Here is a 13,982-nt window from a genome sequence, read left to right as displayed (position 1 = left end):
CTGACAACTCATGAAGTTAGTTATTCCACAAATCACCTTAGTTTGTCATGCAACAGTGGATTCCCACAAATTTGGCCCGGGACTTCAAGCTGCTCACTTCTGCTCTAGATATCTAATTGGTTTGGTGCTTTATAAGAAGTCTGTTGTGGATAGCTTTCAACTCTATGAAGAACTTATCATCCCTCACCTCGGGAGGATGAGTTAACCCAGCCCCACTCCTGCCCCAATGGGGCTGACTCAAGTTGTCATACCCCACCCCACTCTGGTCCTCCGTGCTGCCCAGTTCTAGGCCTCTGATCCATCTTAACCCCAAACAATGAAAGAGAAGCTGGTGCACATCAAGTCAAGTGTACATTTTAAAAATTGTTTAATGGAACATAAACTCCTTTAGAAAAACATTCAGCTAGGTGATAACACCCATAGAAAAAACACCAACCTTGTGTTCATCTTTTTTTAATTTGGCATTTGTTATTTGCATTTATATTAAAGCAAAGTGCATCTTTCTTTATTTTTCTTGTTTATACACATTGCACAATACATAAATAATGATGCTTATAAAACGTCTTTGTATTTACAGGTAATAATATATTTATATATAACATAAAATACATTTTTTCTTTAATAAATCTCAGTTTTTTTCAGGAGTCCTTTCTCTCTCACCAAGCACTACAATGCTAAAGTTCCAATGAGAATGCTTCTCTTGTTCATTTAAACCTTTGTAGTTAGAAAAATAGCTTATGTTAAGGTCTAAACATGCTCATTGAGCTAAGAACAGTGTAAAAGTATCATACAAGTGTATGAGTTGTAGAAGAAATGAAAACACAGTATTCTGGGACACAAGTGGTACCTTAATAACCGGCTCTGGGTTAAGATGGACCATTGAGGGGACAGTGGAAGTGGAGGGGGTGTGGGGCAGTGCAGGTGGGGGGGGAGAGAATAGTTTCCATTCCCTTCCTTCCCACTTAGGGAGCTTCTCACTGCCTCTTCCCCAACTCACTGGTTTCAACAGTGTGGTTTGGGGAAGAGAGACGCTGAGTCAAGTTTTTCCTGCGGTAGGAACAAAGGACCTGGGAAAGGGGGCACTTTATAAGCAATACTTCAGGGAAGTCAAACTCACAGAACAACCAAGATGTCCAAAAAGAAGGAAAAAAAGAAAATACAATTATGGCAGCAGTGAAGGTGACCAAAGGTTAGGATGACCAGGGTCAAAGTCTTGGTTCTGGTTCAGAATCTTGCTGTGTTTGTTCCCAAGAGACCTGTGTGTGCATGGGGCCTTGGCCTTCCATTCCAAGCCAATTAATAAAGGGGGAAAAGTACCTGGGGAGGGGCCAGGTCAAAGGGGCTCTATCATGGAGGTGGCCTTATCATATGGGAACACCTAACCAATGATAGGACCTAATAGGGCACTAATATCCCAACCCCTCAATCATTTCCAAAGGGCTAAAGAGCTATCCACATTGTGACTGCAAGCTTCCTACTGAAGCTCTTCCTTAAGAGAAATACCCTCCATTTGTATCACAAAGTATCCACCTTTTCCCCTGGCATATATGTCCCCCTCTTGCCCAGAGAGACTGGACGTGCGAAATGGTGATTTGGGACAGGGAAAGTGCCTCCCCTCTTCTCTTCTGACTCATTGGTCATTCATACCTTCTGTTTGGTGCTGTTGGTTTTTATTCCCCTTTTAAATTCTCAGCTTACCAGGTACCCTCCTCATCCTATTTCCCTCCCCCCACCAAACCAAAAAATTCTTTCCATAAGCTATTTCTCGAGAACAAAACAAAACAGAAAACCATAAACAACAATTAAAAAATAAAACAACCAAAGAGTTTACATGAAAAGCAAGCACTCAGAAGGAAAATATTAGCAGCAAAGTAGTTTTAAACGTCATCTAGTCCCCTCTGGTTCCTGTTGCGTTATCGGTTGTTGAATATGACCTCCAACCAGCACGGGCAGCTGCTGATGAACTGCCTTGTGTAACACTGGCCCCAGCCTTTCACGAAGCTGATCTGCACGGTGAAGCCGGTCCACGGCTGCTGCATGAACTCATGGTCATTGGGCCGCTGCAAACTATATGCTTTCTCATAGTCAAAAGCCTTGATGGAAAAACCCGGGAACACCTTGTGCACCAACAACGTCCTGGAGTCGGGGTTATCCAGTGTGGCCGACTTGATAAAGATGGGGTAACTACTACGGTTATACACCCACACGCCATCTACTTCTCTAGTCAACTGAATGCCGCAGCCAATTTTGCTACGGACTTTCTGTACCAGCTGACTCTTGTTGTCCGAATTGAGCTGTCCGAGGCAAAAGCCATTCCCCTGAGGTAGATCATAGAAGATATCCAAGGAGGGCTCTTGGACAGAGTAGAGCCGACCCACTCTTGTTTTCTCCTCCCAATACGCTACCACGCACCAGTGTGACTGATCCCCAGGCTCCTGAAGAAGTTGGGAACCTAAGGAAGGAAAAAAGAAATGAGAACCGTCAGAAGTGGCTAGCTTGGGCCTTGTAAAATCAAAAGAACACTCAACTGTGACTTTATATCTACTCAAAGGCCCTCTCAGGATTATCTGTGGCCAACAGCTTCTTCAAATTGTCCTGGATTGAGCCTTTAGCTTTGACACTCCTTTCTTGATTCAACTCCATTTACCTAGATTCAGCTGTTCACATTATTTTTCTTGCATGTACATTTTTTTTTGCAGGCTATCTCTCCCATCAGAATGTGAGCTCCTTGAGGGGCCAGAGTCTTTGCCTTTCTTTATACCTCCACTGCTGAGTAGTGTTGCCCATAACATGGCTGATACTGTAGACACAAAAGGAAAAAGATGGTCCTTGCCTTCAAGGAGCAATACAGTCTTCATGGGATGCTGTCCTTAATTGGGAAGTATCTCAAGGACTTTGAGACACATGGACACAGAGGTAACTCATTCACTATGTGCCTTCTCCCTCATTTCTCTCTAGTCTCTTATGAGAGCGTACTGAATCATGGAAAAGGAAGCAACAGCAGCTTATCTAAGGAAGTCTCCATCCTTTTCCTGATGAGGACCTCCAAGAGTAGATTCCCAACCCCTGGGGAGAAAGCTAGAGACCAACAGCCCCAGTGGAAACCTCCAGATGGGTGTGAGACAAGTTCCCCCCAGGTGATCTGCAGACTCTCAGGACTGATGAACAAAATGTGATCCAACCTTTGAATGTCCTTGACCTTGGCATGCTGATGCCTTCACTCTACTCTGAGCCCATGAAGGGGCATCACTAGGGCATACAATCTTGGGTACATTCTCGTTCCTTCAAGAGATATAGTAATATCTGGGTCAAAACTCAAATGGAAGCCAGGAGATTTCCCAGCAGCTTAATCAAATAACTATATGGCCAATCAGGACACAGTGCTGGTAACACCAAGAGTGGAGTTCACAGAATTCAGCCACAAGGGACTTTTTGTTTTAATTTAACTGATTCTCAGGCATGGAGAGGATCACGGAAGTCATCTACGCCATTTTACAAATAAGCAAACTGAGATGAGGTATACAAAAGCTAAGTAATTTGCCCAAGGTCACATGGGTAGGAAGTAGAAGAGCTAGGACATTATAGTTCATCTAGTACAATCTCCTTACCTTACTAATAAGAAAACAGAGAGAGAAAATGACCTATTCCAGAATTACACATAGAGAATAAGTTATCAGATGGGAGACTAGAACCTAGCTCTTGTAAGTCAACCCAGTGTAAGTCAATCCATTTTCTACTACATATTGCCTGACTTTCAGTATCCCTACTCTGACCCTCTATCTGTTTTACGAGGATGTTTTAGTCAGAAGAGTTAGATGAGGGTATGTGGCTCACTCAGTACAAATCAAACCCCACCGGTAGAGAAGCAACTTAAGACATACATCCTATGCTAAATAAAATATCAGGAGTTGTTCAGAAAAGACAGCACTAGAACTATCCTGGAAAATGGTTTTTAAAAATTTAAATCTGGACTAATTGGGACTGAAAGATAGTATCCTGTGGTCTGGGAGGCCTGGTCTACAACTCAGAAAGAAAGAATGTGTCACAGAAACTGGTGTTCAAGTCTTACAGATTCTCCTATGTAGGGAGGGTGATGGGAAGGTCCAGAAGTGCAGCATTTCTACAGTACAGTGTGATAGCTTGTTCTCCCTCCATGTCTTGCTCCTTTCCTCCACCTCCTCCAAGCTCCGCCCCATGGCCTGACATGAAGAAAGTTTCCTGGACCTCTTTAAGAAAGCCACCAGTCCAGGAGTGTTTTTGGTGTTTGGGGTGCATGTTTCTTTAAATAGATGTTTGTGCACATTAAAAAGGGGGAATCGTCCAGGAAGGCTACAGCTGTCATTTACCTCTCCTCCTCATGCCTGGAGCTGGAGTAATAAATGCAAGGTTCAGACAGAGAACTATAAATCTGCCTGAGCTGCAGGAATAGCTGTGGTTTTTGGCGGCAGGGTGGGGACCGGAAGTTTTGTATTTGTTAACAAAAATTGGGAAAGGGGAGGGGGGGAGAAGTATGGAGTAACGGGGAGGGGGAATGGTTATTCCTTTAACCAGCCCTCCTCCCTATAGCCTTTTAAAGCAACTGGGGGAGAGATTAACTGATCATCAGCCAGACCAGACAGAGGGAAAGGAAAGAAGCAAGTGGGTTCCGGTGCCCACCCACCACCCACCCTCCACTCCCACCCCCGCCCTTGAAAAGGACTGCTGTCGGCAGGGTGAAGATCGGAGTGCAGTTTAGCCCAGTCACCTCCTTCCAACTTTTACAGACATGTTAAGACCTGGGAACTATTCAGGTCTATAAACTTAAAAAAAAAAAGCAGCATTTAGCCTTAAATTTTAGTCCCTTATGAGTAAGTTGATAAGCTAACTTATACTCCACTAGACCTCAAAAAGCAAATATGGATGGTCTGTCTGTCTATCTATCTGTCTCTCTCCCATATTCCCCAACAAAGGGACAACAGCACAGTAGCTGATTCTCAGGACAGTAACTTCTTCCTGAAGAGCATCCATTGGCTGCCAAATAGGATAGTAAACAACAAACATCACTGAATTCCCAGAAGTTCAATGGTGCAGCAGATAATAAAAGTTCTAAACAAAATTATTCCTAGTTCATGCATTCATATGTAGTTTTTCCTTGGAAGCCCTAGTTGGGGTGACGTGGGGTACCTTCTGAAATATAAGAACTTCACCTCAGAAAACCAACTCTGAGTGGGCACTGGGGGTCTATCCATGGGAGTTCTGGAGAAAAGCAGAAAAGATACGAGAAAGAATAAGTTGGAGGGTAAAAATGATGGAATCCTTCATCTTAGGCCTGGAAAACGAGACAACCAGAAAAGGAGCAAATACACAGCCAGCATGTAGGAGAAAATGGTTTCCCCTTTTGAAGAGTGAATTCTGCCTCCTTTTTGGTCGTTTGCCTTGAGAACTCCCCTTTTCTGAGCCCCACAATACTTTGTTTCATACACTTCTGTCCCACTGAAACCTGGCACCAAATAAACAGCAGGGAAGTAAAAAGCCTAGGGAGGGAGAAAGGGGAAAGGCAAAGAAGGTGGAGGGGCAGGCTGAAGGGAGAGCCAGGGATCCAATTACTTCCAACCTAGTCCTCTGAAACCACCTCAAGGGAAGTGTAGGGAGCTGAGGGTGGGAGGAAAAGATGTGCACCAAAAGGGAAAACCAGCTTCCATTTTTAAAAGGGGAAGGGGGCCCACAATTACATTCTACCAACAGTCTGTCAGGTACCATTTAGCTAATGTTCTATATAGCCTATTATACTTTCTGCCTCCCACTTAGAGTTTGTGTGAATAAGAGACAGAGACAGGGAGAAGTCTTGCAATCTTAGACTGAATTTTCTTTGTAGACCAGCCAGTCTACCCTGCAATTTTCAGCCAGACATACCCCAGGAAAGGGAAGTTTCCCGATTATGTTAATAGCCTAGCCCAAATAAACTGCAGAGTGTGGGTTATCTGTCTGTGGGTTGAGTAGAAAGGCCTTTAAAGCTAACTCCCTCATGTGAAAAGATGAAGAGTGGGGTTATGCTCCCTTCTTTCCTTCCCACCTGTTCTTTATTAAAGCAGGATCTTGGTAAAGAAGATTTCCTTCTCTAACCTCTCCCCACCCCCAGGAAAAATCCAAATTAAACAAATGTGATTTGACTACCCTATACTGCCCTATACTCCTACTTTCCCCAGTCCTGCCCAAATGAGCTGCTCTGGGAAAAACTTTAGCATTGAAACTCCTAATTTGTATCAGCACTGACATTTCTCCCACAATTTACAACTTTGGGGAAAGGCAATAGCATTTCCCACAATTTGCTGGATTCTCAGTCATGCTTGATAGTTGAATTATTATAGGGGCAGCCCTGAAAAACAGGATCCCAGAGAAGATGCAAGTAAAATGCTTGGCACTGTCTTTAGAAAGACCTAGTTCTTTCCTGCAGCAGCGCCCTTTCCCCCAAAAAACGATTTGTATGTAAGTCATGAGATGCACCCTGGGCATCTGATGAGGGGGCTTTAGTAATCCATTCCTGGAGAAGGCACCAACCAGGTTGGTAACCTGGAATGCCAACTACTTCACTCCCATTCTACAATCTACCTCATTGCTCTCAAGAGCAGGGTGATCTGGTCAATTTGATTATTTCTTTCAACCTACCAGAAAAGAGGTGTTGTTAAAACTGTAGTAGTTTGTTTTAAAACTAGGAAAGAAAAGCTGTGCTGTAAAAAGCAATCAGATACCTACTAACAATTTTTCATTTTACTACGGTTTAGGGAATTTTTGGAACAACACCAGGAAAATGCTGAATCTGACTGAAATTCCTTTAAGGTGTTTTCCCTCCCTTATCCCTTCCCCCTTAAAACATAAAACCCCCCTTTACAAGGAAAGGAAGAAGGGAGGAAGAAGGGAGAAGGCTATTTTACCTGTGTTTGCACTAGCATTAGTAACAACCACTTAACAAGTAGCAAGTTACTTGCTACCACTTACAAAGAGTTATTTAAGTGCCCTGGTCATGAATGAACAGACCTTTATAGAAGACCAAAAGTTCATGAATGAATCTCACTTGGGGGCTGTTCAATGACATGGGGTGACCAGACCTCAAGGCCACATTTTAGGCAAGGGAGGAATTTTTCCTTTTTATTTGCTGGTGTGAAGTCGGGAAGATGGGGAGGAGGGTGAGGCTAGCAAAGCAGCCCCTCCAGCCACCACACTTCCACTAGAGGGGCCACTGAGATGAAAGCTGGGATGTCAGGCAGGGAAATTCTCAAAGAGTCCAGGCAGGGTTCTGTCTCATCATGCCAAGGCACAGGGGTATGGGAAAGGACTATAGGGAGAGAGAGTGTAGGTTCACGGGCCTCTGTCACCCTCATACTTCAGTCTGTATGTCCTCTTTCCTCTCAAAGGCAGTAGAGGCAGCCTACAGAAAACCAGGGCTTCTTAACCTTTTAATGTTTCACTATCCCCACTTTGTCACTCTGGTGAAGTAGGTGGACTCTTTTTCAGAATAACGATTCTAAAATATATAAGATTACAAAAGAGACCAATTATATTAAAATACATGTTTTGCTTGACTGAACTTATATGATACAGCGGATCTGTATTTTCTTCTTTATGTGGTGGGAGGTAAGATGAGGAATAAAAATGGATGCTTAAAAAAATTTAAATTAATGGGTTTTTTTAACTGCCTCCTACAATCTACTCATGGAATCTGTGGGTGTCTGTGGATCCCAGGTTAAGATCTCCTGCTTTATAGAGAGAGGTAAATTGTGTGAAATCAGGGGAGGGGAGGAGGACAACATAGATAATACCTGAGACAGGCTAGAGGAGAAACAAGGATATGATGGAGGAGTGTGTGAGAGTGAAGAGAACCCCAAAATTGTTTCTGAAGAGTTAAAAGTCAAGTCAAAAATCCTTTCTCATTATATAATGATCACCACCATATTTCTTTAGAAGTCCTATTCTCCCTAAAGGGTACAGAAGGTTAAGGAGGAAACATTTAGTCAGGAAGAGTAACTATAAGAGTCAGACTAGACCCCAACCCCACACCCCAATTTGGCAATTAGTGTATAAAAAAGCATGAAAAAAAGTTTCAAGTAGCCCTGCAAGTTGATGCCAGCTCCAGGGGTTTCCCTAAGCATACATACATAGGAATCATTTAAGTCTATTGACTATTCTGCCCTTACTTTAATACTCACACCACATATTAAACCTCAAAGATCAGTATTTCCCCCACCCTCCAAAGTTATCTAGATTGTGATCTAGGAATGAGTTGTTCTGTTTTATCCAAAAAAAAAAAAATTCACTCATCCAACCAACCAACAAAAAACATTTAGAATGTTTTACTTTAAAATTTTACTCAAAAGCACTATGGGATTAAGTTCAAGGTGGGAAATATAAAAATGAATTCAATAAGGTTCGTTCCCTCAAGAAGCTTCTAGTCAGGTAGGAGTTTGGATTACTCTATACCAAGGAAGAATGTAAAATGTTTACCAGGGAGGAAGATGGGAGGTGTTGGAGTGGAAAGAGCATAGGATTTGGATTGAGGGGATCTGGGTTCAAATTCTAGTTCTGAGATGTCACTTCTGATCTCAGTCTGCACATCTATAAAATGATCATTTGGACAAGATGACACAGAAGGTCTTATTGTCCCACGTTAGAACTGTCAACTTTCAAAGAGTAATAATAATAATTTCTATTTTCATAGCCCTTTAAAAGCTTGCAAATTGCATCTTCCCCACTCCCAATAATCCTTTAAGATAGATGTCCATATTCCACGATGGAAAAATTAAGTGAGGTTCTGATATGAAATGACCTGTCAGCAGGTCACCCAGCTAGTAACTTATCTGAACAAGGATTCCAAAATCCAGGTCTTCTCCTGAAGACAGGTTCTTTCCATTAAGTCATATTGCCATAGAATAAACTCAATGCTAAAATTAGCCTGAAGGTAATAAAAATCTTTAAGGACTCAAAGAGTCATCACCACCAATTATCACTGTACTTCAGCATTACTGTGTGAGAGGAGAACCCAGGCAGGGTTGAATTGTACACAAGTCCAGGGAAAGCCCCTAAGGGCGAAAGGCAAGTTGTGAGATTTGTTTTCTTATATGGAATCCTGGAAGAAAGAATCTCATATAGCTCAACCCCCTTTTAACAGAGGCAAAAATCTGAAGAACAGAGCAGGTTAAGTTTATAGGAATGTCAGTTTATACGGTAAAGGTTCAACTCAACTAAGCATAAATTTTTGGAATCAAAGAAGGAAATGACCCTCTACTATCTACTGCCAAAATATATCTTTTCCCCTTTCCACCCTGCAAAAAACTAACTGTAACAAAATAAAGCTACTTGGGGGTCTGTCCTAGGGTGAAACTGAAATCAGCCCAGTCTCCACACATTGTAGTTGTCAATGATCACAGACTGGTACTTGAAAGTGATGTCTTCAAGGTGCTCAAATCACCAGATTCTATATCTATTAGTGCTCTCTACTGATTTACTGTGTTTATTAGTATACTCTACTTATTATCAAGGCTAGAAAGTGGATTCATGTTTTAGAAGTTTCTAAGAAAATGAATTAGAAAAATGCTTCCTCTCATGCCTCTTTGTATGCCCCGATAACGCCTAGCACAGTATTGAGTGAATACACAGTACTTAATATCTGAAGCCTCGAAAGTTGACAGCCCAATGCAATAATCCAGCCTTGGACTAGACTTCATTTACTTGTCTTCTTTGCCAAGAACAGGCAATGCTTCTGGTCTTTCTTCCAAGACTCCTGTTAACATTGCAGGAAGGCACTAGCTCGGGACAGGTAACAGATATTAATTAACTTGGTCAAGATTTGATACCATAGTAGCTTATGACTTGAGGGAAGTCACTTTTCATCTCTGGGACTCAGTTTTCTGGTCTATAAAATAAAGGAATTTGTCTAGATGATCTCTAAGACTTCCCCGTCCTTCTTCATGAACATTATAGGATTCTGACTTGTGCTAGATTTGTAATAAAGAATACTGATTTCATTTATTTTACTAACTTGGTGAAGGAGAGGGGAGGAAAGGAAGGTTAGTTAAACTTACTATTTTTTTTTAAAAAGTTATTAAAACTAGTAGAGTTTTTGCAATTATTTACCAAAGGGAAGGGGGAAAGGGACTGGAAATGGATAACCATCCACCAGGCAAGTCAGACATGTGGCTTTACTTTATGTGTCTTAACTTTAAAAAAAAAAACAAAACTGTTACAAATATGTTTCTCTTCCTTATCATTCATCATTCCCCAAGAGAGGGTGCTAAGAATTCCCTTCTCCCAAGTCATTACTCTAGCCCCCTCAACATTTCCCTCCATCAGATCATCTTTCCGTTTACCAATCTTTCACCCCCAACCTTTCATAAGCACAGCCCAAGTAGCTAGCGATGAAATCCACGCTCCTGCCAGCAAGATTAATCCATAAATGTGACATTATAGCCAAAAAAGTGATGAGTAATCCATTACAAGGGCTAACAATTATTGCCATGTTCTCCCCCACTCCTCAAAATTTCTTATACGTTCAGCTCAAGGGTAATATCATGTTAACTACCAAACAAAACCTTGCCGCCACCCTCACCCCCCAAATACAAAACAGTGCTTTGTAGTCAAAGAATACAATTTAGAGAGGGGAAAAAGGGGAAAGGGTACAAATCAAAACCGCCTGTCTGTCTCCAGCGGTTGGGCTGACTCCTGCTTCCTCAGTCCCAGCGTTCAGCCCTCATCAGCCATGCAAATTACAGAGTGTACTGGCTGCTGTCTGGAGGCTGAATTCTGACTTATCTCAGAGAAAGCCTCAAAGGAAGGGTGGGGACTCCCAAGTCAGCCAAATCCATTCATAATATTTACAGTAAATGGGCCTCTCTGGCGGTTGTTTTGTATGCATCCAGCTTAATTATTTTTTGAAGTCTGAATTTCAAGAATCTTCTGGGTCTTACCAAGGCCATGCCCACCCTCTCCTTCAACTTTCCTACCTGACCTCCCAACTAGAGAAACACCTCAGATGTCTTCAGAAAAAGGGCTCCACTCCACCTTTACACACACACACACTCTCCTCACTCCCTGGTCTACCTGGATATGCACTGCATTTATTTATCTGGCTTTCTGAAGTAGATATAGTCTTGGCTCCTTATCTCTTCCTCTCCTCCCAAGAAAATAACAACCCCACACTGTAGAGACAAGTTCATGGAAAGCCAGTGTCTTCTTGATTCTGTCTTCCAAGCCAGACATTCTCCTTCCCTCCACCTACCACTCCCCCAGGGTCTTTTTAGTGCCCAATTCACTGTAGTAATGACTCTTTAGTTCCCACTTCACTGTCCCTGCTAAAGAAAGGGATTATATTGCATAATTGTTTTAAAAATAAAATTTCAAATGCACTCCAAACAAGAATAAATCCCAACCCTTCTATATGTAAGTCTTTCTCTTCTCTTTTGAAAAAATAGACAACTTACAGGTATGCTGGCTACATATTAAGCCTTGTAAAAATTCTCAATAAAAACTGATGCATAATATGCCAACATTCCAAGTAGACAGAAGTCCAAGTGCACAGGACAATTTTTTCCTACATACCTAAATACTTTCCATATAGCTGTTCATTCACTGCAGGTCTTTTTAATAAAGCCCTGCACTGCATTGACCCACAGTTCTCTGAAAGTTATTACAAGTCCAAAAAATAGTGCCCTTCCCCCACTCCTATCCTCTACATTCCCCAAAAGAGAGCATAGCTCCCAATTCAATACTATTTTTTCTAGAGGATAGGGAAACCCACGCAAAGACATGGAAAAATACAGTGAGAAACAAAAGTTCTTTTCATCTCTCCCCTCCCCCGGCTCCCCTTGTTCCCTAACAATTATGAAAACTGTTTGGATGGGATGGCATTTTGAACATTTACTGCATTCCAACCAATAAATTCCATTCCTGAATCTGATGGAAAAGGCGGTCCCCCCTCCTCCTTTCCTTCCCTGCCTCCCTCCCTCCATTCCCTCCTTTTTTCCCTTCCTCCCTCTTCCTCTCTCCCTCTCCCTCCTCCTTCTGCTCACTCCCTGCTTTCATTCCTTCTGTCTTTCTTTACAACCTAATACCCTGTCGACTGGAGGCCAGGGCTGTACTTACAGGGAAAAACAACAGATCGCCAGACTGGAGACAGTATGCAGACTGAGAAAGTTAATCATTACTTCTGTCTGCCTTCATAATCTAATCACTTCTCTTCCTAAACCGAAGCTGTCCAGCCAGTTGGACCCTCCCACCCCTCCACCCCTAAAAGCACCCATGACCTCCTAGAACCAGAATCCCTCTATCCACTCGCACTCCTCCAGGCCAGAACAAGCATGACCCCAAATGAATGACAAATGAACTAATACCTGGGCTGGGGGGCTAAGGGAGACACACAGACACACACAGAGACACAGAGACACACACACAGACACACACACACAGAGACACACACAGACACAGACACAGACACAGACACAGACACACACACACACACCCCCTCCAGGCCACCAGAGTCCACCTGTCCTGGTCTCTTGTACTCCCAAGTCCCAATATATCAGGGAAGAAAACAAATCTGGGGGCTGAGGCTACTGGTACACGTGAATTTCTTGCTTCTGCAGAGAAGCACTATTCCTCTTTCTAACACATGTTTTGTTCTATCAGTTGTTTCCCTTATCTTCACATAAACAGAGGTTCACTTCAGTGTGTCCTCAACCCCATCTCAAATTGAGTTCAGTCCAAGATTAAGCTTTGTCTGAGATTCAAAATCTATTTGCTGATCTCCGTCCCTATGAACACACGAACACATACAATAACTTTGGAAATTAAGCCACACACATGAGTAGATGCTCTCTGATGTCATGCCAGGCTTTCCCAGAAGACTATATTGCCTCTGCTTAAGGACCCCAACTCCTAATGAATTTTGGACAAAATTTAATGTCAGTTCAAGCCTTAGAAACTCACCCAACAAAGTAGTCCTCCTGCCCAATGTATATAGATTCAAGAAAGTCCTAGAACCAAGTTTCACAACTGAGTAAACCGAGGTCCACAAGGGGGAGAAATTGCTCCCAAGGATCACACATATGGTTCCACTGGTTTGTGCCCCCCCCAAAAAACCCATAATCAGAAGGAAGTGAGCAGTCTCTCTGATCTGAACAAAAATGAAGATATAATTCCCATTTCTACAATGGAGCAAGCTCTCTGGGCTCCTTATAGATCAAGATCTGTTTAGAGGCTCCAGCTGCAATGCTTTGCCCATAACTACCCTTTTGTGCAAAGTCCAAGACTGGCAAGGTAGCCTTATATATCTGTCACAGCTGCAAAGACTCCTCCCAAGTATGGCTCTCTGACTTCCCATGATTCTCCTTCATAGACAGAAGACAAGTTACTTACAGAATATTATGGAGACATTGACTTTCACCTCCCCGGTGATGCTGTACAGTGCCTAGAACTGAACAGCATCTCAATTATTGATGTTTTCAAAAGTTTCCATGGGGGAAAGGGGGGTAGAGGGGAGAAAGGGTCTTTCTTTTTAAAAAATTTCCTTGACCAACCCCCATTTCAAGAAGTTCTTCTGGGTGATTTCAATGATCTAATGATGGAAAGACTTGGGGGACTGGGAGCTAGGATGAATCACTGGAAAGGGGTTGTTATTTTGTTTTTAGCTCTTCCAAATGGGTACTTACAAAGTACCCTTAATCTTTATCATCAAAATATGAAAAGTCAGGATTAAGCAATGTAAAAGAATGATATGATTTGAAGTTGGGGGTTTGGGTTCAAATATTCACTCTAATCACCTATATGTATTACCTTTCTGAACCACTTTCCTCATTAGTTTGAGTAGATGACCTCTATGGTCTATTCCAACTCTAAATCTTATCTATGACCTAACCACGAAGCCACCAGGAACCCACAGGCCTTGATGTCTGAGTTGCCTTGAGAAAGAAATTCTCAGCTAAGAAAACTGCCACACAGAACTGTGTTGGAATCTT

The 13,982-nt window shown here is 42.4% G+C and overlaps 1 protein-coding gene across 2 annotated transcripts in view; it reads right to left on the bottom strand.

Annotated features, from left to right (window-relative positions):
• Window positions 1-350: 350 nt before the first annotated feature.
• The window catches only part of SMAD7 (SMAD family member 7), a 34,587-nt gene continuing 20,955 nt past the window's right edge, over window positions 351-13,982 (bottom strand). For both annotated transcript variants that reach the window (XM_072605144.1, XM_072605143.1), the window contains exon 4: window positions 351-2,452. In XM_072605144.1, the coding sequence (XP_072461245.1) occupies window positions 1,914-2,452 (539 nt within the window). In that variant the 3' untranslated portion in view covers window positions 351-1,913. The remainder of the gene's footprint in view (window positions 2,453-13,982) is intronic.

This window comes from Notamacropus eugenii, chromosome 4, assembly GCF_028372415.1.
Source record: "Notamacropus eugenii isolate mMacEug1 chromosome 4, mMacEug1.pri_v2, whole genome shotgun sequence".
NCBI lineage: Eukaryota > Metazoa > Chordata > Mammalia > Diprotodontia > Macropodidae > Notamacropus > Notamacropus eugenii.
The sequence above is the reverse complement of the archived record's forward strand: the minus strand, read 5'-3'. Positions and strand labels throughout refer to the sequence as shown.